General features: G+C 36.2%; 1 protein-coding gene across 2 annotated transcripts in view; it reads left to right on the forward strand.

The window, feature by feature from the left end:
- Nucleotides 1–20,805, forward strand: part of LOC127846357 (DNA replication licensing factor mcm4-A-like) — a 61,863-nt gene that overhangs the window by 13,786 nt on the left and 27,272 nt on the right. For both annotated transcript variants that reach the window (XM_052377543.1, XM_052377544.1), the window contains exons 3-6: nt 8,243–8,422; nt 10,334–10,497; nt 10,835–11,041; nt 16,369–16,603. In XM_052377543.1, the coding sequence (XP_052233503.1) occupies nt 8,243–8,422; nt 10,334–10,497; nt 10,835–11,041; nt 16,369–16,603 (786 nt within the window). The remainder of the gene's footprint in view (nt 1–8,242; nt 8,423–10,333; nt 10,498–10,834; nt 11,042–16,368; nt 16,604–20,805) is intronic.

A 20,805-nucleotide genomic window follows, 5' to 3' on the forward strand; every position in this document is an offset into this window, starting at 1 on the left:
GCATTGTGTTTCTGACAAACACATATCTTGATTAATTGTGTTATAAGTTCAAGCTATCATCAATTGTGTATTTTAATGATTACCTTGAAGTACACATGGTCTTGCTGGTCATCATCACTGTAAGCATATTGACAATATGTTGTTTTTTTAAATCAACATCATTTGTTTCAATAATTCAAATTTGTTGTAACATTTTAATTGTTTATTTATGCAATTGTTACTTGTATATGAATTGTCAAAATATTGTGTTTAACATGCACGTTCATTAATTACTTTACCTGTTGACATGTTTAGATAAGAGATACTCTTATTTATAAATTGAAGTGTATTGGTTGTCTTAATAGTTCCATTTATTAAGTAATTACATCATTTGTGGTTATGCATATATGTTGAAAGAGTCGCTGTCATGATTTATTTATTTTAAATAAATGAATTTAAAAACAAAACAAATAAATTGTTCAAACACAAGACAACATTACTAATTTTGTTATTGACACTTGTATTTATATTAAGCAAATATCATTTATATACTTTATTTACACAAAATTATTATAGCATTATTTTAAGGCTAACATCAAAGCAATTCAATTATGGTATGCTACATTTACAATATGTCAATACGTCACTGAAAGAACTTATTGTAAGAGTAAATGTTCTAATTTTTGTATGCATTTTAATGTTACTTTAAACAAATTACCGCATATCAGTCAATTGCAAAATAGAGGTGTCTAGGCTGCTGGGTCCAATACCCATTATGTCAACTCCCTCTTTTCCAATTACGTTCATCACAGCCTCAGTGAGGATTGTGCATTTTGAATTAAACGGAGGACTGCCTGTAATATTTTGAGTATTATACAATAATATGCACTCAACAAAACATAATAAAAAGCAAAACATAAACAGTACTAAGTGATACTTTGACAGGTGCACCATCAGGAGAGAACGTTTAATATAGCCTGTGATCCAATAACAAAAATAAACAGCAAAATAAGTTGATTGTTATTATAATTAAAATTTAACAGTTCTAGTAAGCTTTTTTTTTCAATTATGGTCACAAAGAAATGACTATATAATATTATTTATTGCCATTTTACAAAAAATATTGTTTTGACAAACTGCATTAATAAGTTATGTTTATAGAAGTTAATATTCAAATAATTAAACAAGTTTATGTTGAATAATATTACTTTGAACATTGCTGAATGATTCTGACAAATTAACCCGTTTACGCCTAGTGGAGTCTCCCATCCTTCTAAATTGGATCAATTTATTTCCAAAATTAGGGATGTCTAGTATATTTATTTCTATATTTAAAATATTTCTTACATAAATTCATTTAAGCAAACAGCCCAGACCCTGATGAGACGCCACATCATGCGGTGTCTCATCTGGGTCTACGCTGTTTGCCAAGGCCTTTTTTCTAGACGCTAGGCATAAATGGGTTAATATGGTCCTTGCAAATTGTATAGTTTCCATGTTATGCTTGTAATGTTGTTTTATATAAATTATTTAACAAATACATCAACTTCCACAACAATAAATAAAGTTGTTCCTTTTATACTTGGTAAAAGAAAACAGCCCTAGTTAAAGTTTCATACCAGTCAATGTCAGCATACGCTGATGATCCTGGTAGATGCCTCTTTGTGTAGATGTGAGGTTCTCCCATTTTTTCTCGAGGTCACTCCCTTTTCTGTGGGGCCCTGTACTATTGGTGTTAAATGTAGTCTCCACATTTGACCACATTTCCTTTTTTACAGAGCTAGAAATTTCTGAATAAAAGACAACACAGAACTTAAAATATATACTTTGTAGTGGGCTTTCTCTGATTTCAATGTCATGTTAACCCTTTCAGTGCGGGAACCGAATTTTGAAGGCCCGTGCAACCAGTTTGGATCCAGATGAGACGCCACAGAACGTGGCGTCTCATCAGGATCCAAACTGTTTGCTATTCTGATAGTATTCTTTGAAAAAAATCAAAGAAAATGCTAATTTTTGAAATTTAGCAGACGACAAATTTCCCAGCATGCAAAGGGTTAATGTTCACTTTATACTGTGTTTTTTATGTTTAATTTGAGGATATATTTCATTCTTTTTTCCAGTATTATATCCACTTTGATAAGATGCTTATCCTAATCAATAATATCATCAAAAAAATATTTAAATTTAATTTAAGTATTGCTTTTAATATGGGATACATAACAACATATTGTGTCAACACAATGAAAAACAATTGCTGTTGTTGTGAAACACAATGCCACCTACTGCGCCACTTAAAGCCATAAATGTGACCTTAGACATTATGTGATTACATTGACCTTTCACTACTCAAAATGTACAGCTTCTCGAGATATACATGCATGCCAAAATATCAAGTTGCTATTGTCAATATCGCAAAAGTTATGACCAAGGTTAAAGTTGTGGGACAGAATGACAGATAGACAGGCAAACATTTTGAAAAAACAATATACCCCCCGATCATTCAATCCGGGGGTATAAAAATCAAATTAGATACAGGGTAATATACTTTATTTTGTGAAACGCATTGCAAGCAAACATTCTAATTGTTAGTTATTGTGCACTCAATGATATTAAAACAATTGTATCAAATGCAATTAGACATTGATAATATTAATGAACTTTCATAAATTGAATAACAACAATGGCTTAATAGTTAATACATAAACGTCAATACAGCCATTTGTCTTCCCCAATTAGGAAAAGTACCTTACCCATTTAGAGAAATTAGTGCGAAAAATCCTGAAATTGGGAAATTTCGCTTCATGAAATCTTCCAATTGGGAATGATAGGGTTTTTTAATTGCTCAATGGTATCAAAAGCAAAGTAATAATTTTATTTGTTAACTTGCAGATAATGCTCTTTTATGGAACAAAATTGATGGCATTTGCCTTCCTTTTGGGAAATTTTCAGACAGCAATTGTAGTTTTTCTTCATTTGGGAAAGTACCTTTTACGGGTACATTATAAAGCAGGGGAATAATCGCTGCCATAAAATACTTAATTATGTTCATACTTTAAAAGGCAGTCATAAAAAATATCTGCAATTAAAGTGTTTGGATGTTAAGGAATAAACTTATCGAAAGTAATTAATATACCGGTACGATAAAAAATATAATAACACTTACGGCTGGTAAACCTATGTCTGTCCAGTTTATGCCTGGACATACCGAAGTTCATGTACTCTTCACCCATCAAATGAGCGAGGAGGGTGTTTTCTTGTAATGTAAAGTTGGGCGCTCGTTGTTTCGCCATTTTTTTCCAACTATCGTCTGCATTCACTTCCGTGTTTTTTCCAAATTTGTGTACATGTTTGTTGTTGATTAAGAGATTGACGACAACAGCATAAAATCGATACAGATATTTTGTGACAGCTGTTTCGACAGATGCCGGAAGCGTAAACCTCTTACATTATGCACTTTTTATATTATTTATTCATCATCTACACGTACTATTAAGATTTTTCTTATCAACATATTTGTGCGCTAATAACATTCCGCCATTTTGCGAGCACTTTTCAACGTCATGTTCTAAATATAGTAATATTTTTGGCTTGACGATTCCAGTTATAGAATTATTTTTAAACGAAAACGCATTTATTTTTCCTAAGTATTTAAGGACAAATCTTACCTTAGGTTCTACCTAAGGGACTTACTTAGTAAGAAAGTTAAGGAAATTTTTGCCTTAGGTAAATTCTTAGATAATTAAGGAAATTTTAGCCTTAATACTTAGGTGGTTGGTGAATACGGGCCCTTGACTCTCAAGGTCAAATTATTAAATTTTGCTAAAATTGCCATAACTTCTTTATTTATGATTAGATTTGATTGATACTTTGACAAAACTACTCTTACCTCAGGGTTTTTTCCCGCTTTTTGGGAAGATAGCTCATGGCTTTGGAATTGGGAATTTTATCGGCATTTTCATGAAATTGGGAAAATAAATTCATTAGCCTTTTTTCCACACGAAAAGTCCACTAATTAGGGAAATTCTTAATTGAATTAACTCTTTATAATCATTCAAATTAAAAGACAAAAATCATATAATACTTTGTTAGATGTAATTTAATTAAAATTGAGATAAAATACACATGAGACTTCTTTAAAAAAAAAAAAATAATAATATTTTATTTTTTTTTTTTGGAAATTGGGAATTTTTTGCCACATTTTGGGAAAAAAGTATACTTTTTGGGATTGGGAACAGCCGAATTTCGGCTATAAAATCGGGCCAAAAAAAACCCCTGTACCTGACATACCACAATAGACTCCACCCAAACCATCGCCCGTGCCCCCCCCCCCCCCCCCTTCCCAAATCCCCCCCCCCCTATTTTTTTTTTTTTTTTTAAGATCATCTCACAAATGACCACCACACCCTAACACTATACCCCCCCCCCACCCCCTCCCCATTATTTTTTTTTAAACGGTTAAAAAAACCTATTTATTTTGATTATTTTATGTTTGAAATATCGTCCAACCATCGCACCCAAGAATCCCCCCCACACCCCCTCCCCCCACCCGAATCCCCCCCCCTAAATTTTTTTTTTTTTTTTTTTTTTTTTTTTTTTTTAAACACACTATACCACCCACCTCACCCCCAAATATTTTTTTTCGAAACGGTTAAAAAACACAAATATTTATTTTTATTATTTTATGTTTGAAATATCGTCCAACCATCGCACCCAAGAATCCCCACCCCCACCCCCACGCACCAGATTTTTTTTCCCCCTTTTTTCGCATTTTTGGAAGATAATGTAATAAATGTCCACACCCCCACACAATGCACCCCTCTTCACTCCAACCCTCCCTCCTTTGTGATTGAAAATGAGAGTCCCTTCACCTTTAAAAAGAAAATAGATGAGCGGTCTGCACCTGCAAGGCGGTGCTCTTGTTATATCTAATTTCACCCTATTTCAAGAATGAAATCACCCTATTTTTCAAAATCAATGGGTGAAAACCCTATTCCCCAAATAATTATCTGGGGCACTGTATAACCAGTACTTTGTGTGATCTAATGAAAGCCCTAAAGGGCAGACAATACCTGTGATCTGCTTGAAACTATAATCCTTTTTAGCAAAGATATGTGCAAGGAAGACTGTGCAAAGAAGTCCAAGGAGAGGAAAGATTAATGTCATTTGGGGAAAAATGCTACCCTGTTTGATATTAACGTAAAGAGGGCCGTTTCATAAACGATCGTACGACAATTTTAACTTACAAGAGGATTTTGTAAATGTAATAAGTAGACAAACTAGCTCGCCATGCTCATGAAAAATATATGGCGCTTGAGATGCCAATATAATTAATTAAGTACTGAAAATTTATATAATCATATGATGTGTACTTTAGCAATTATGTTTGTTCGAAAAATAAATTGTATGGTAAATGTGTACTATAAAGATGTTTATTGAAACGGTCCCCAGGTTTTCAAATCTGGCAGGTTGGTTTGCAGCCAGGGCTTTTTTTCCTTCTTTGGGAGCAGCCGAAAATCGGCCCTTTCCCCTCGGATTTTTTTCCCTCAGCAGATAAATTTACCCCCAGACTTCAATTTTTTCCCCTAAAAATTTTTTTTATTTTTTTCTTAAAATACATAAGTTAACCTGATCCAGTGTGGAAAATATAACATATTGCATAATTAAATTATCTGTTGCCTTGAAAAACAGCCAAATATGTTAAATTGATTATTTAAGACTGTCCTTATTTTTCCCAAAATCCGGCATTTCCCGTGATTTTTTCCCCCAAAATCGGGTATTTTGCATGATTTTTTCCCCCCTTTAAAAAAGGCCAGGCCCTTTCCCCCAAATCAGATAAAAACCTCTGGCAGCTGCACTGGCCACAATTGACACAGCTCATATATAAAATGCTATTTTTAACCAGGTTTTCCGAAGGAAAAAACTGGTTATTAGATTGGCGAATGCGGGCGGGCTGGCGGGCTGGCTGGCGGGCTGGCGGAACAAGCTTGTCCGGGCCATAACTATGTCGTTCATTGTCAGATTTTAAAATCATTTGGCACATTTGTTCACCATCATTGGACGGTGTGTCGCCCGAAATAATTACGTCGATATCTCCAAGGTCAAGGTCACACATTGAGTTCAAAGGTCAAAAATGGCCATAAATGAGCTTGTCCGAGCCATAACTATGTCGTTCATTGTCAGATTTTAAAATCATTTGGCACATTTGTTCACCATCATTGGACGGTGTGTCGCGCGAAATAATTACGTCGATATCTCCAAGGTCAAGGTCACACTTTGAGTTCAAAGGTCAAAAATGGCCATAAATGAGCTTGTCCTGGCCATAACTATGTCATTCATTGTGAGATTTTAAAATCATTTGGCACATTTGTTCACCATCATGGGACGGTGTGTCGCACGAAAGAATCACGTCAATATCTCCAATGTCAAGGTCGCCACGACTAAAAATAGATTTTTTTAAGAAACAAACTTACAAAGGGGGTTAATTTTGTTTGTTCATTTCAAAAGTTCAGTTTGAGTTTTCTCCCTTTATCAGATTTTTTTTTCACAATGAAAACCTGGTTTTGTGACAATTTTGTCCCTTGTTCTTTAATTTTTTAGCTCATCTATTTTTTGAAAAAAAATTATGAGCTATTGTCATCACCTCGGCGTCGGCGTCCGGTTAAGTTTTGCGTTTAGGTCCACTTTTCTCAGAAAGTATCAATGCTATTGCATTCAAACTTGGTACACTTACTTACTATCATAAGGGGACTGGGCAGGCAAAGTTAGATAACTCTGGCGTGCATTTTGACTGAATTATGTGCCCTTTTTATACTTAGAAAATTGAAAATTTTGGTTAAGTTTTGCGTTTAGGTCCATTTTTTTCAGAAAGTATCAATGCTATTGCATTCAAACTTGGTACACTTACTTACTATCATGAGGGGACTGGGCAGGCAAAGTTAGATAACTCTGGCGTGCATTTTGACAGAATTATGTGCCCTTTTTATACTTAGTAAATTGAAAATTTTGGTTAAGTTTTGTGTTAAGGTCCATTTTATTCCTTAAGTATCAAAGCTATTGCTTTCATACTTGCAACACTTACTAACTACCGTAAGGGGACTGTGCAGCCAAAGTTATGTAACTCTGACTGGCATTCGGACGGAATTATGGGCCCTTTATACTTAGAAAATTGAAAGTTTGGTTAAGTTTTGTGTTTTGGTCCACTTTACCCCTAAAGTATCATAGATATTGCTTTCATACTTGGAACACTCGCAAACTATCATAAGGGTACAGTAAAAGGACAAGTTGCATAACTCTGGATGTCATTTTTACGGAATTATGGCCCTTTTTTGACTTAGTAACTTTGAATATATGGTTAAATTTTGTGTTTCGATCCACTTTACTTCTTAAGTATCAAGGCTATTGCTTTCAAACTTCAAATACTTTCATGCTATCATGAGGTTACTGTACCTGGCAAGTTGAATTTTACCTTGACCTTTGAATGACCTTGACTCTCAAGGTCAAATTATTAAATTTCTCTAAAATTGCCATAACTTCTTTATTTATGATTAGATTTGATTGATACTTTGACATAACTACTCTTACCTGACATACCACAATAGACTCCACCCAAACCATCGCCCGTGCCCCCCCCCCCCCCCCCCCTAATTTTTTTTTTTTTTTTTTTTTTTTTTTTTTAAGATCATCTCACAAATGACCACCACACCCTCACACTATACCCCCCCCCACCCCACCCCACCCCCTCCCCAATTTTTTTTTTAAACGGTTAAAAAACAAAACTATTTATTTTGATTATTTTATGTTTGAAATACCGTCCAACCATCGCACCCAAGAATCCCCCCCCCCCACCCCCCCCCTCCCCCCATCCGAATCCCCCCCCCCTATTTTTTTTTTTTTTTAAAGATCATCTCACAAATTACCACCACACCCTCACACTATACCCCCCACCTCATCCCCCCCCCAATTTTTTTTATGAAGCGGTTAACAAACTCAAATATTTATTTTTATTATTTTATGTTTGAAATACCGTCCAACCATCGCACCCAAGAATCACCCCCCACCCCCCGAATTTTTTTTCCTTTTTTTCGCATTTTTGGAAGAAAATGTAATAAATGTCCACACCCCCACACAATGCACCGCTCTTCACTCCACCCCTCCCTCCTATGTGATTGAAAATGAGAGTCCCTTCACCTTTAAAAAGAAAATAGATGAGCGGTCTGCACCCGCAAGGCGGTGCTCTTGTTTAATTTTTGTATTCTTATTTTAGCAAGGAGAAGTGCAAGAAAGTCAAAACCAACAGAGGATGAGGCGTCTTCCCCGCCATCTCAGAGACGCAGGGTGGAGCCTGGCTCAGGGGGAGACAATGCCGCTCAGCCATCCTCGCCAGCTGCTGCGGGGGGTGGGGAATCCTCATTGTTTTCAAGTCCACCACAGTCCAGAGCTGGAGGTAATAGGTGGCAGCCAAGCGTTGTGTTGATAAATAACGACAAAAAATATGTCTATTCTTTTCTTGAATAAAATTGGACTAATAAAAAAGATCATTTTACAGCGTTCTAGATAAGCTGCGCATCAGCGTAATATACGCATTAGAAATATCAAGATACGCTCAATTTATCATTTCCGTGCGTACATTTAAGCAAGCCAATCTGGACTTACCCAGATTATGTAAATTCTCTGCCTACAACGTAAATAAAAAATATAAACAACTGATTGTCTTTCGCCAAAATATGAGACTGGTTATCATAAAAATTAGAGCTAATTTGTGCACTTGATTGTAGAAATAGTTAGCCAGTCGGTATGTATCATCTAGACGCATGGTAAATTTAGTATTGATTTTTATGCTCCCCAAAAAAAATTGGGGGGGGGGAGCATATAGTTGCCGATTCGTCTGTCCGTCTGTGTGTCTGTCCGTGCACAATTTTTGTCCGGGCTATTTCTCAGCAACTAATGAACGGAATTCAATGAAACTTTATGGGAAGCTTCACTACCAAGAGGAGATGTGCATATTATCAGCGGGTTCTAGTCGGATGATTTTTCACAGAGTTATGGCCCTTTGAAATTTTATATAGAAAAAATTATGGTCCCCCCAACTACTGTGCCCTAAAGACGTTTCCTTTTATCTGAATATATAGTGCAATATTGTGACGGAGCATCACCCGTCTCCGACGGTTTCTTGTTTTAACAGACAGTCAAGCGCTAATGTTTTTATTAAATTACATGAAGCGATCAGCATGGCTTCTTCGAAGCCAAAACAAATTACTTCTCAAAGTAAAATTGATTCTTTTTATACGGCAAAAGTTGTATCGAGTAAAAACATTGTACTGCCAATACTGTATGATTTAATAACATCGTTTTCAAAAAAAAAACGAACACTTAAACGCTAATACAACATCTGTTGAAAGTTGGCAAAAAAGTTTTCCGGGGCTCATGGTTGTGGAAGCTTTTAAACCAAGGGTTAGTTAAAAAACAACAAACACTAAGAAATCTACTTCTATGACGGAATACACATAGTTAATGGTTTATTGTGTTTAACATGATTAAAGTACATGTAGTGTGTCTGTACCCCGGCTATATTCTTGTTTTACTTTTAGCAAATTACCCCTCAAGCAAGGCAAAATTTGACCATTTACCCCCATGCTTTGAAAAGTGGGGGTATTTACACCCATGGGTAAAAAATTATCTATAACGCTGTTTAAGTAGGATAGTGCTGTAGAATTCCATGTTTCTCATGATTATTATATCTCAATTCTATTTCAATTTAATCTTTTCAAACATACTAAATTATGAAAAATGCAAAGAATATAGTGCAAACATGTACAAATGAAATAATGAGAGAGTAAGTAAAAAATTCCCCCAAAAAAGGGAAATGCCGCGAAAATTTCCCCAAAAAGGGCTGTGGACCCCTTCCCCCAAAGTATTGTGAGGGCCCTGAATTCGAGAGCTCCGTGCACTTGGTGGCAGCTAATTATTTTGTTGATAAATTCTTTGCTGATGGAGCCAGTTTGCCTACCCAAAATGACAAAAAGGCTGGAGGTTGAGATGGTAGAAATCAAGGAAAAAAGATGATCAGCTAAGGGAACTCACATAATTCTAAACTTTTTAGTGTGTAATTGACACTTTGAAGGTTGACACTTACATAATTTTTTTTAGACACACAATAAACTCCAATATGTTGTTTCATTTAAACTTGCAATTTGAAAAGCAGTATTTTAATTTTGTGTCCAAAATAACTCAAAAAGATTCGAGTGCCTTCAGCGCTTTGAACTATTTTAAGGATCTGGTCTGTGAAATGTAATGTTTAGGCACCAAAAACGATTGCCCATACAGTGTTTCTTATTTCTATCTATTTTCTCTTCAGCGCCAACCAGTGAGATTGACCTGAGCTCTCCACTTAACTACGGTACACCCAGCTCAAGGGGCCCGCGAACTCCAGGTGTGGGTGAGACGCCCATCAGACATCGCCCGGACATTCACAGTGAGCGTAAGATGAGGACGGTTAACATTGGCGGCACTGACCCAAGTGTAAGTGGTGCTAAAATGGGCTATTTTTGCTATTAAGGTAGTTTACGTGTACATGTAAGACTATCAATAAACGACCTTACAATATAATAATTTTGATGTAAGCAAAGGCAACAAGAATTTTTTTATTGAATCACAGTCAATTATTTAATTGAAAATAAAAAAAAGAAAGTGGGTCTTTGTTATAAAAACAAAACTGAAGTTTTATTTGAATTCTGAGGTTCTTGTCTTCATGTATTAACTCATTCTAGGTTGCTAGTTTAAAGGAGCCTTAATTCTTCCTTACATTGACCATTGATATTTGTGTGTTATTTAATGCTATGTATTGTACATTAAATAGGAGCCTACAAGGATGACAAGCGAGATAACCAGCGATACTAACGCCGGCCCGCAGCTGGTTATATGGGGAACCGATGTGGTAGTGAGCCACTGCAAGGAGAAGTTCAGGAGGTTTATCACGAAGTATGTTGACAAGAATGTGGCAGAAGATGAGACATTTGAAGGGATGGATATCTCTCAACCATACTACCTTCAGAGGCTTGAGGAGGTAATTGCAGTAAATGTTGATTAGAAATATTCAGTGTGTTTTGTGTTCAGATTTAGTCCTGTACAAAGACCCATTCCCAAATGGAAAAAGTATATATTTTTCCCGAATGGGCCCTAAAAATACCCAATTGAAGGTTTCCAAAAAAAAAAATCTATTTTTTAAATAATTCAATATTTAATTTAACTCACATTAAGGCCACGACTTTTATATTTCTTGGTTTACAAAACCGCTGATCCTAATATTGGAAAATGGGAAAACAAATAAAATCGGAAAATCGTCTTTTTATGCCCCCTGGTAGGGTTATAGCAGTTGAACTGTCCGTCAGTCAGTATGTTTGTATGTGAGTATGTCAGTCTGTCCGAAAAAAAAACTTAAATGTTGACCATAACTTTTGCATTATTGAAGATAGAAACTTGATATTTGGCATGCATGTGCATCTCACGGAGCTGCACATTTTGAGTGGTGAAAGGTGAAGGTCAAGGTCATCCTTCAAGGTCAAATGTCTAATATATGGCGTCTGTCCGTCCGAAAACTTTAACATTGGCCATAACTTTTTCAATATTAAAGATAGCAATTTGATATTTGGCATGCATGTGCATCTCATGAAGCTGAACATTTTGAGTGTTGAAAGGTGAAGGTCAAGGTCAAATATATGGCGTCTGTCCGTCCGAAAACTTTAACATTGGCCATAACTTTTTCAATATTGAAGATAGCAACTTGATATTTGGCATGCATGTGCATCTCACAGAGCTGCGCATTTTGAGTGGTGGAAGATCAAGGTCATCCTTCGATATCTAAGGTCAAAAAAAATAAATCAAAGCGGCGTTCTCATGAAGCTGCACATTGTGAGTGGTGGAAGTTCAAGGTCAAGGTTATCCTTCAAGGTCAAAGGTAAAAAAATAATAATCGCAAAGCGGCGTTCTCATGAAGCTGCACATTCTGAGTGGTGGAATTTCAACGTCAAGGTCATCCTTCAAGGTCAAAGGTGAAGAAAAAAATAAAAAATTATTTCAAAGCGGCGCAATAGGGGCATTGTGTTTCTTACGAACACATCTCTTTGTTTATATATATTTTATTCCCAACCGCACTGAAAAACCAGCGAAACGAGAAAAAAAAAAGATCCGGTTTGAGTACAGTTGCGAATTAAATCAAGTAAGTACAATCGACGACTGGTTCAAATATATTGCAGAGATCGGAATATTTTTATGCCCCCTTCGAAGAAGAGGGGGTATATTGCTTTGCACATGTCAGTCGGTCTGTCTGCCCGTCCACCAGGTGGTTTCCGGATGATAACTCAAAATGCTTAGGCCTAGGATCATGAAACTTCATAGGTAGATAGATCGTGACTCGCAGATGACCCCTATTGATTTTGAGGTCACTAGGTCAAAGGTCAAGGTCATGGTGACCCAAAATAGTAAAATGGTTTCTGGATGATAACTCAAGAACGCATATGCCTAGGATCATGAAACTTCATAGGTAGATTGATCATGACTTGCAGATGACCCCTATTGATTTTGAGGTCACTAGGTCAAAGGTCAAGGTCACAGTGACCCGGAAAAAAAAAAGGTTTCTGGATGATAACTCAAGAACGCATATGCCTAGGATCATGAAACTTCATAGGTAGATAGATCATGACTCGCAGATGACCCTAATTGATTTTGAGGTCAGTTGGTCGAAGGTCAAGGTCATTATGACCCGAAATAGTAAAATGGTTTCCGGATGATAACTCAAGAACACATATGCCTAGGATCATGAAACTTCATGGGTAGATTGATCATGACTCGCAGATGACCCCTATTGATTTTTAGGTCAAAGGTCAAGGTCACGGTGACCCGAAACAGTAAAATTGTTTCCGGATGATAACTGAAGAACGCTTTTGCCTAGGACCATGACACTTCATAGGTACATTGATCATGACTTGCAGATGACCCCTATTGATTTTCAGGTCACTATGTCAAAGGTCAAAGTCAAAGTGACAAAAAACATATTCACACAATGGCTGCCGCTACAACGGACAGCCCATATGGGGGGCATGCATGTTTACAAACAGCCCTTGTTCTATGTGACACCTTATGTACCTGTCCTTTTATGGGCATTTTCAAAACTTATTTTGGGAAAAAATTACAGACAATAAGAAAATCAGCGTCAGTAAAATTTCGACCCCATCAAATTTATTTCCAAGTCTGTGACGCAACTATATTGTTTAACATAATAAACAAACCCGATATTTATATTAGATAAAGAAGTACTTGCTTGCAATTTGATAATTAGTATAAATAATCCAATTAAACACTGCCATTTTTTTTTTACGATATATGTGTTTAGGAATTTTGTAAACACGTCCGCCATAGTAAGGAACTGTACAGAAAGTTTGAAAATCAAAACTAATTGGTATATCTCGGAAAATCATTGATAAATTTATTGGTCGTTTCAATGCTTAGGGTCGAGTAATTTCGGCAAATCAGAACTCCACTTGCATAAAACACTTGCTCAATTAACCGTTTAACTCCACCTCCGTTCTCTGCAAAAGATTCGAAGGCGGAGCTATGCACGTGCTATTATTAAATTGGAGGATTGCCATTGAGAAACAAACCCACGATTGGTTCGGCATGTTGATTGCTAGACAAAGGAAGCCAATTTTGTAGGCGAGAAATTTGCCACTTTATTGCTTCAGACAGGAAGCGGCTTTCCTTTGATGACGTCAAACTGTTAATTCACAGACTGCAAATTTTCGGAAGACTAACTGCTTCTTTGTTTACAATTCCAGTAAAAAAACACTTGCCAACATTAAACTTAAAATTAAGCAAAAGCGAAGTTGAAAAATATGATTAAATTAATTCGCGTCACAATGTTTGAATAGGTCTCTGGTTCAAATAAGATGTTTTGTGTTGAAAATCAACGAGTTTTCATGACAACATCAACTTTAACAAACATTACCGCGACGATCGATCTACCTCGATTTTTTTTTCATGGACTATCATATAAGTCGAGTAAGAGCAAACAAATAATTTGTGTAAGAGCAGTTTATCTTATATAAGATTTATGCAACAGGCATCGCATTGCATACTGGTGCGAATCGAATTACAAAAATGAAGCTAAGTTTTTGTTTTAATGGGAGAGAAACGCATGTCATGTAATGGTGTGATTAAAATTGCCTGATGTTACAGAAGATGCTTTTAGGACTCATTTCATTTGAAGATATAGATGGGTTTCTTTGCATAATTTGATTTGTTGTCTCTGTGTTAAGGTTATACAAGATATGTTGTCTTTGTTTTGATGTTATTAGTGTTAACATTTTTTCCAATGTTTTTTGTTTTTGTTTTTTTTCGACCGCCCGATGGACCATTTTACAAAAAAAAATTGTAAACCAATAAATAAAAAAGTGAAGGCCTAAGCTATATAAGTTAAACCTTAGTAAATGTAATATTAGAATCATTTCAAGCCTTTGTTAACAAAAAAACTTCACTAATTATGTCCCCCACTATAGTAGTGGGGGACATATTGTTTTTGCCCTGTCTGTTGGTCTGTTGGTTGGTTGGTTTGCGCCAACTTTAACAACATTTGCAATAACTTTTGCAATATTAAAGATAGGAACTTGATATTTGGCATGCATATGTATCTCATGGAGCTGCACATTTTGAGTGGTGAAAGGTCAAGGTCATCCTTCAAGGTCAAAGGTCAAATATATGGGTCAAAATCGCTCATTTAATGTACACTTTTGCAGTATTTCAATATTCAAGATAGCAACTTGATATTTGGCATGCATGTGTATCTCATGGAGCTGCACAATTTGAGTGGTGAAAGGTCAAGGTCATCCTTCAAGGTCAGATGTCAAATATATGTGGCCAAAATCCCTCATTTTATGAGTACTTTTGCAATATTGAAGAAAGCAACTTGATATTTGGCATGCATGTGTATCTCATGGAGCTGCACGTTTTGAGTGGTGAAAGGTCAAGGTTATCCTTCAAGGTCAGAGGTCAGATATATGTGGCCCAAATCGCAAATTTTATGAATACTTTTGCAATATTGAAGATAGCAACTTGATATTTGGCATGCATGTGTATCTCATGGAGCTGCACATTTTTAGTGGTGAAAGGTCAAGGTCATCCTTCAAGGTCAAATATATGGGTCAAAATTGCTCATGTAATGTCACTTCTGCAATATTGAAGCTAGCAATTTTATAATTGAAATGCATGTGTATCTCATGGAGCTGCACATTTTGAGTGGTGAAGAGTCAAGGTCAAGGCCATCCTACAAGGTCAAACATCATATAGGGGAACATTGTGTTTCACAAACACATCTTGTTTTTCTATATGTTTCAAAATACCCTTAAAACTAAGTTTTCAGACGCTTGAAAATAAAAATTTAGATGCGAAAAAATTAACAAGACACTTAAAATTTATAGCGTTATAGCGTTTTATAACTCGCAGTAGGGTGCATTATGTTTTCCACCATGTAGTATTTGTAACAGTTATCTTTCCGTGGTAATATTAATGTTTATTACCAGTATACTTGGTTATTTATCCAATAACGAAAATGTAATTATCCATTGTCCTCAGGCATGTATTTGTTTGCCCAGTTTTATTTCCTTAATCCAGTCATAAAAAGGGCATGATCAAAGTAACACCAGATAAGCAAAAACAGAGCAGAAATCTTGTCAAATAGCACTGTATAATAAACTGTCAGAAATTTTAGAGTCATTATTTATGGATGGAAATCCGTGTGTCTAGAAATAAGGAGTCTCCCAAAAAATATTTTGCTGAAAAAAAAAGGGTGTCCGTAAATTTAGAATGTCCAAACACTTGGAGCTATTACGGTAATGTGATATATCCCAATCCAAATGAACCTGCCCCTATTTCCAGAGTGGTGACTATACACTGAATATTTATTGCCAATAGAGGAGATATAAAATTACTTTTAAATGACTTTAGTTTAGTTAATCTAAACATCATTGTTAATCATTACTGGTGTTTAATATATTTAATTGAGGAACCATCATATTTCTTTTCAATTTCTTCTAAAATGAACACTCGGGGTTTTGTATTAATTTGAAATATGATTTGAACTTTTGATCTCTGTGACATGTGCATACACTGTGTTCCTGTGATTTCATTTCTGTCTCTATTAACCCTTTTAACTCGGAAAAAAAGTGAAAATGGCCGAATGCAACCAGCATAAAACCGGAACAGCCTGTGAGTGACTCGCAGTCTGTTCAGTCTTTATGCTGTTTGCTGCCCATCAGTCTTTTATTGCTGGAAAAGAATCCTTTAACACTATAACGTTCAACGTGCTTATCTGAGTGGTGAAGGGTACAACTTACTTTCTAGATCAATGTGATTGGTGAGCCGTTCCTGAACATTAACTGCGAGCATCTTCGCGACTTTGATGCAGACCTGTACCGCCAGCTGATCAACTACCCCCAGGAGGTGATCCCTACGTTTGACATGGCGGTGAACGAGATGTTCTTTGACCGGTATCCCGCCGCTGTGTTGGAGCATCAAATACAGGTGCGCCCGTACAACGCAGAGAAGACAAGGAATATGAGGTCCCTCAACCCAGAAGGTACTGTATGTCTTTTGCAGTTCAATAAAGATGTGAGGACTTTATTTATTATATTTTGGACATCGATAATTCTTTGTGCAGGTCTCCAATCAGGGCCCTCAATATATTAAATCTGCCGCTGAAAGATGTGTCTCATGATTATTATATCTCAATTCTATTTCAATTGAATCTTTGAAAACAAACTGAATTATGAAAAATGCAATGAATATAGTGCAAACATGTACAAATGTAATAATGAGAGAGTAAGTAAAAAAAAATCCCCCAAAAAGGGAAACGCAGCGAAAATTCCCCCTCCTAAGGGCTGCGGACTCCTTCCCCCAAAGTAGTGTGAGGGCGCTGCCAAATTTACCATACTTTATTAATGTTCTTTCTTAAAATGGTAGAAAAATTAGCTAGAAGGTACCAGTAGCAGGGCTTTTTCCCTTGATTTGGGGATAGAGCCTGGCCTTCCTTTTTGGGGACAAATTATCGACACATTTATCTTTAGAGGAAGCATCAAATGTTCAAACTTGGTCAATTGCGGAGTTAGCCTTGAATCAGATTTCCAGACTTTATCATATGTTAACTTGTTCCTGATCAGAAGCATAGTGAACAACCATATACAACCAGCTTAAAACCACTGTCTGATCAGGCAGTGCCCCAGATAAGCTGTGTATCTGCGTCTTTCACCCTATTGAAATGCTTAAAAACGCAAAGAAATACAATATCATGGGTATTGAAAACGCACCCAATTTGACTTCGTCAAATTTGATGCATGGGATACAATGGCTTCGATGGAAAATGCTTTGCTCATTTTTCAGCGTTTTTATGCTCCCGTTAGGGTGTCATATAGCAGTTGAACTGTCCGTCAATGTGTCAGTCAGTCTGTCCGTCCGTCCGAAAACTTTAACATTGGCCATTAATTTTGCAATATTGAAGATGGCAACTTGATATTTGGCATGCATGTGTATCTCATGAAGCTGCACATTTTGAGTGTTGAAAGGTCAAGGTCATCCTTCAAGGTCAAAGGTCAAAAAACAAAATCCAAGGGAAGTAACAAGCTTTAAAGGGAGATAATTTCTATTTTATATCGATGGCAGGTACAGATCATTTTCACAAGTAATATTTTTATGCCCCCCTTCGAAGAAGAGGGGGTATATTGCTTTGCTCATGTCGGTCGGTATGTCGGTCCGTCCACCAGGTGGTTTCCGGATGATAACTCAAGAACGCATACGCCTAGGATCATGAAACTTCATAGGTAGATTGATCATGACTCGCAGATGACCCCTATTAATTTTGAGGTCACTAGGTCAAAGGTCAAGGTCACGGTGACCCGAAATAGTAAAATGGTTTCCGGATGATAACTCAAGAACGCATACGCCTAGGATAATGAAACTTCATGGGTAGATTGATCATGACTCGCAGATGACCCCTATTGATTTTGAGGTCACTAGGTCAAAGGTCAAGGTCACGGTGACCCGAAATAGTAAAATGGTTTCCGGATGATAACTCAAGAATGCATACGCCTAGGATCATGAAACTTCATGGGTAGATTGATCAAGACTCGCAGATGACCCCTATTGATTTTTATGTCAAAGGTCAAGGTCACGGTGACCCGAAATAGTAAAATGGTTTTCGGATGATAACTCAAGAACGCATATGCCTAGGATCATGAAACTTCATAGGTAGATTGATCATGACTTGCAGATGACCCCTATTGATTTTGAGGTCACAAGGTCAAAGGTCATGGTCATGGTGACCCGAAATAGTAAAATGATTTTCGGATGATAACTCAAGAACGCTTTTGCCTAGGATCATGACACTTCATAGGTACATTGATCGTGACTCGCAGATGACCCCTATTGATTTTCAGGTCAAAGGTCAAGGTTACAGTGACAAAAAATGTATTCACACAATGGCTGCCACTACAACGGACAGCCCATATGGGGGGCATGCATGTTTTACAAACAGCCCTTGTTTTAAAGGATATAATCTGAAACAAATTTTAAGGTCAATGACATCCTTCATGGTCAAAAGTCAAAGAATGCAATCCAAGGGAAGTAATAAGCTATAAAAGGGAGATAATTTCTAAACCTGCAAACTGATTTATTGCAATTTTATTTCAAAGCAGCGCAATAGGGGGCATTGTGTTTCTGACAAACACATCTCTTGTTTGTAATCATTTTCATAATGCGGCGACGCTTTCATTCAGCAAGGGCCTGGATGACGGAGGAGGAAAACAGTCAATGTTATTCAAACGCTATGTGGACTAGATTTCATATTTAAATAAAGCGTCTGACCAAATTATTTACGACGACATACATGCGTTTTCTATCGGACTTAATCTGTTGTTCATTGCGCATGTATTGGGAAAGAATATGTACTTTCAGTTTCTATTACGATGTGTAATAAAAATGTCTAAGAGAGGTTGAAAGATGTCTGCAATTGTTGCTAGAGCTGCAACGATTCACCAACAGCTCTATTTGATTTCGATTTCAGACACTCTGATAACGATTTTTTCGATTCGATTCATCTTCAAACCTAGTTTTATCATATATTCACTCTTCTGCCTCAAAATAAATATTTCTGTTCAAAAGTGTCGCATACCTAGATATCTTGGGCATTTGTCAAATTGTGTGTTTGTTTCATATAGTTTGGTTGGTTCAACAGTGTTTTAAAAACTGTTGAAAGTGTGTTGAATTAACATTTGTAAGAAATAATTTGCAAGAAACTGCCAATTGTCTTTTTAACTATGTCAATATTTCTATAAAACACATAAAAAAGAATAGCAAATCAGGACTCAATTTTAATATAAAAAACTTCTTACTAGAAGATTGTATTGAATACACACTAATATAAAATTAAATAAATAATCATAAGAACATCTGGAATTAGTGGAGTGAAAGTACTATCACTATTATACTTATATCCAAAACCGCTACAAGCATGTCTACCATTGTGCCGTGACAGCATCACCTGTTACCTGTAGGACAAAGCACATTCCCTTATAAACTTTACAAATTCCCAACAGAAACAGAACTACTCTTCTGGCTGGCAACTTGAGTATTTGCACTTGTGCTACCTCTTAGTCTTGCTAAATCAACGTTATGTTTGCATCCGTGAAGCACAGTTTACACTTTGCTTTATCGGGAGGGCTACCATCCTGAAACCCAAAATACTGCCACACTTTTTATTTTGGCTTCTTAGGCGCATCTGATAATTTCAATTTGTCGGCCACAACTTGTTCAGCGATTTTGATGCTTTTTCCGAAAGTAGACCGTAACGCGCTTATTGATTGGATGACTAAAGTAATAAGCAGCCAATCGCGCGCGTCGTAATTACTGGTAAAGATAAAACCTACACCTTCCAGTATCAAATAGTCAGAATACAGCGAGCTTTACGTATCTATGTATATATATATATATGTCTATATGTTAAAGAATCATATCGAATTTGGTAGGTTTGGTATCGTTATTGAATTGACGCATGTGAACCGATTTTCGATGCATCGGATCGAATCGTTGCAACTCTAATTGTTGCGCCAAAATATCGGTCAATCGCAAACTTTTTTGAACCAAGAAAGCAAGAGCCAATAAGTGCAGAATCATTTGTGTTATCGATTTTTTTTATAGTTTATATGGACAGTTTCAAGGATTAAATATTTTATGAAACTGCAGTTTATTAAAGTTTAATTATATTAGTTTACAGTTTTATTGAATCAATACAATTGTGCAGCTTCAACTGAAGTAAAGCAGCGATGATTTTAAGGTATGCATTGTTATAACTCATTTCATCCTATTTCAAGAATGAAATCGCCTTATTTTTCAAAATCATGGGTAAAAACCCTATTTCTCAAGTAATTATCTGGGGCATTGGATCAGGTTTTATGCTGTTTTCTGCTCATCAGCATCTGAATTGTTGGAAATGAAGCCTTTTAAACTTGTTCCTGGTACAAATGAAACAAACATTAATATAATTATGAATTACAGTATTCCATTTTTCTATAAGTGTATGTTTAACTGCATTTTCAAATGTATATTATAAAACGCTGTGAAATTAAATGGCTGAAGTGAATAATAAACTCATTAAACCCATAATTGCATTTGTTGGAAAAGTTTGGCTTTTTTGTGGAAGTTTTGGTCCCCAGTTTTTGTTTGGGGAATGGGGAAGCAATTGATAACCAATGGGGAACAGCCTGTAAAAAAATCTATCTTATTGGCAAG

This window comes from Dreissena polymorpha, chromosome 9, assembly GCF_020536995.1.
Source record: "Dreissena polymorpha isolate Duluth1 chromosome 9, UMN_Dpol_1.0, whole genome shotgun sequence".
Lineage (NCBI taxonomy): Eukaryota > Metazoa > Mollusca > Bivalvia > Myida > Dreissenidae > Dreissena > Dreissena polymorpha.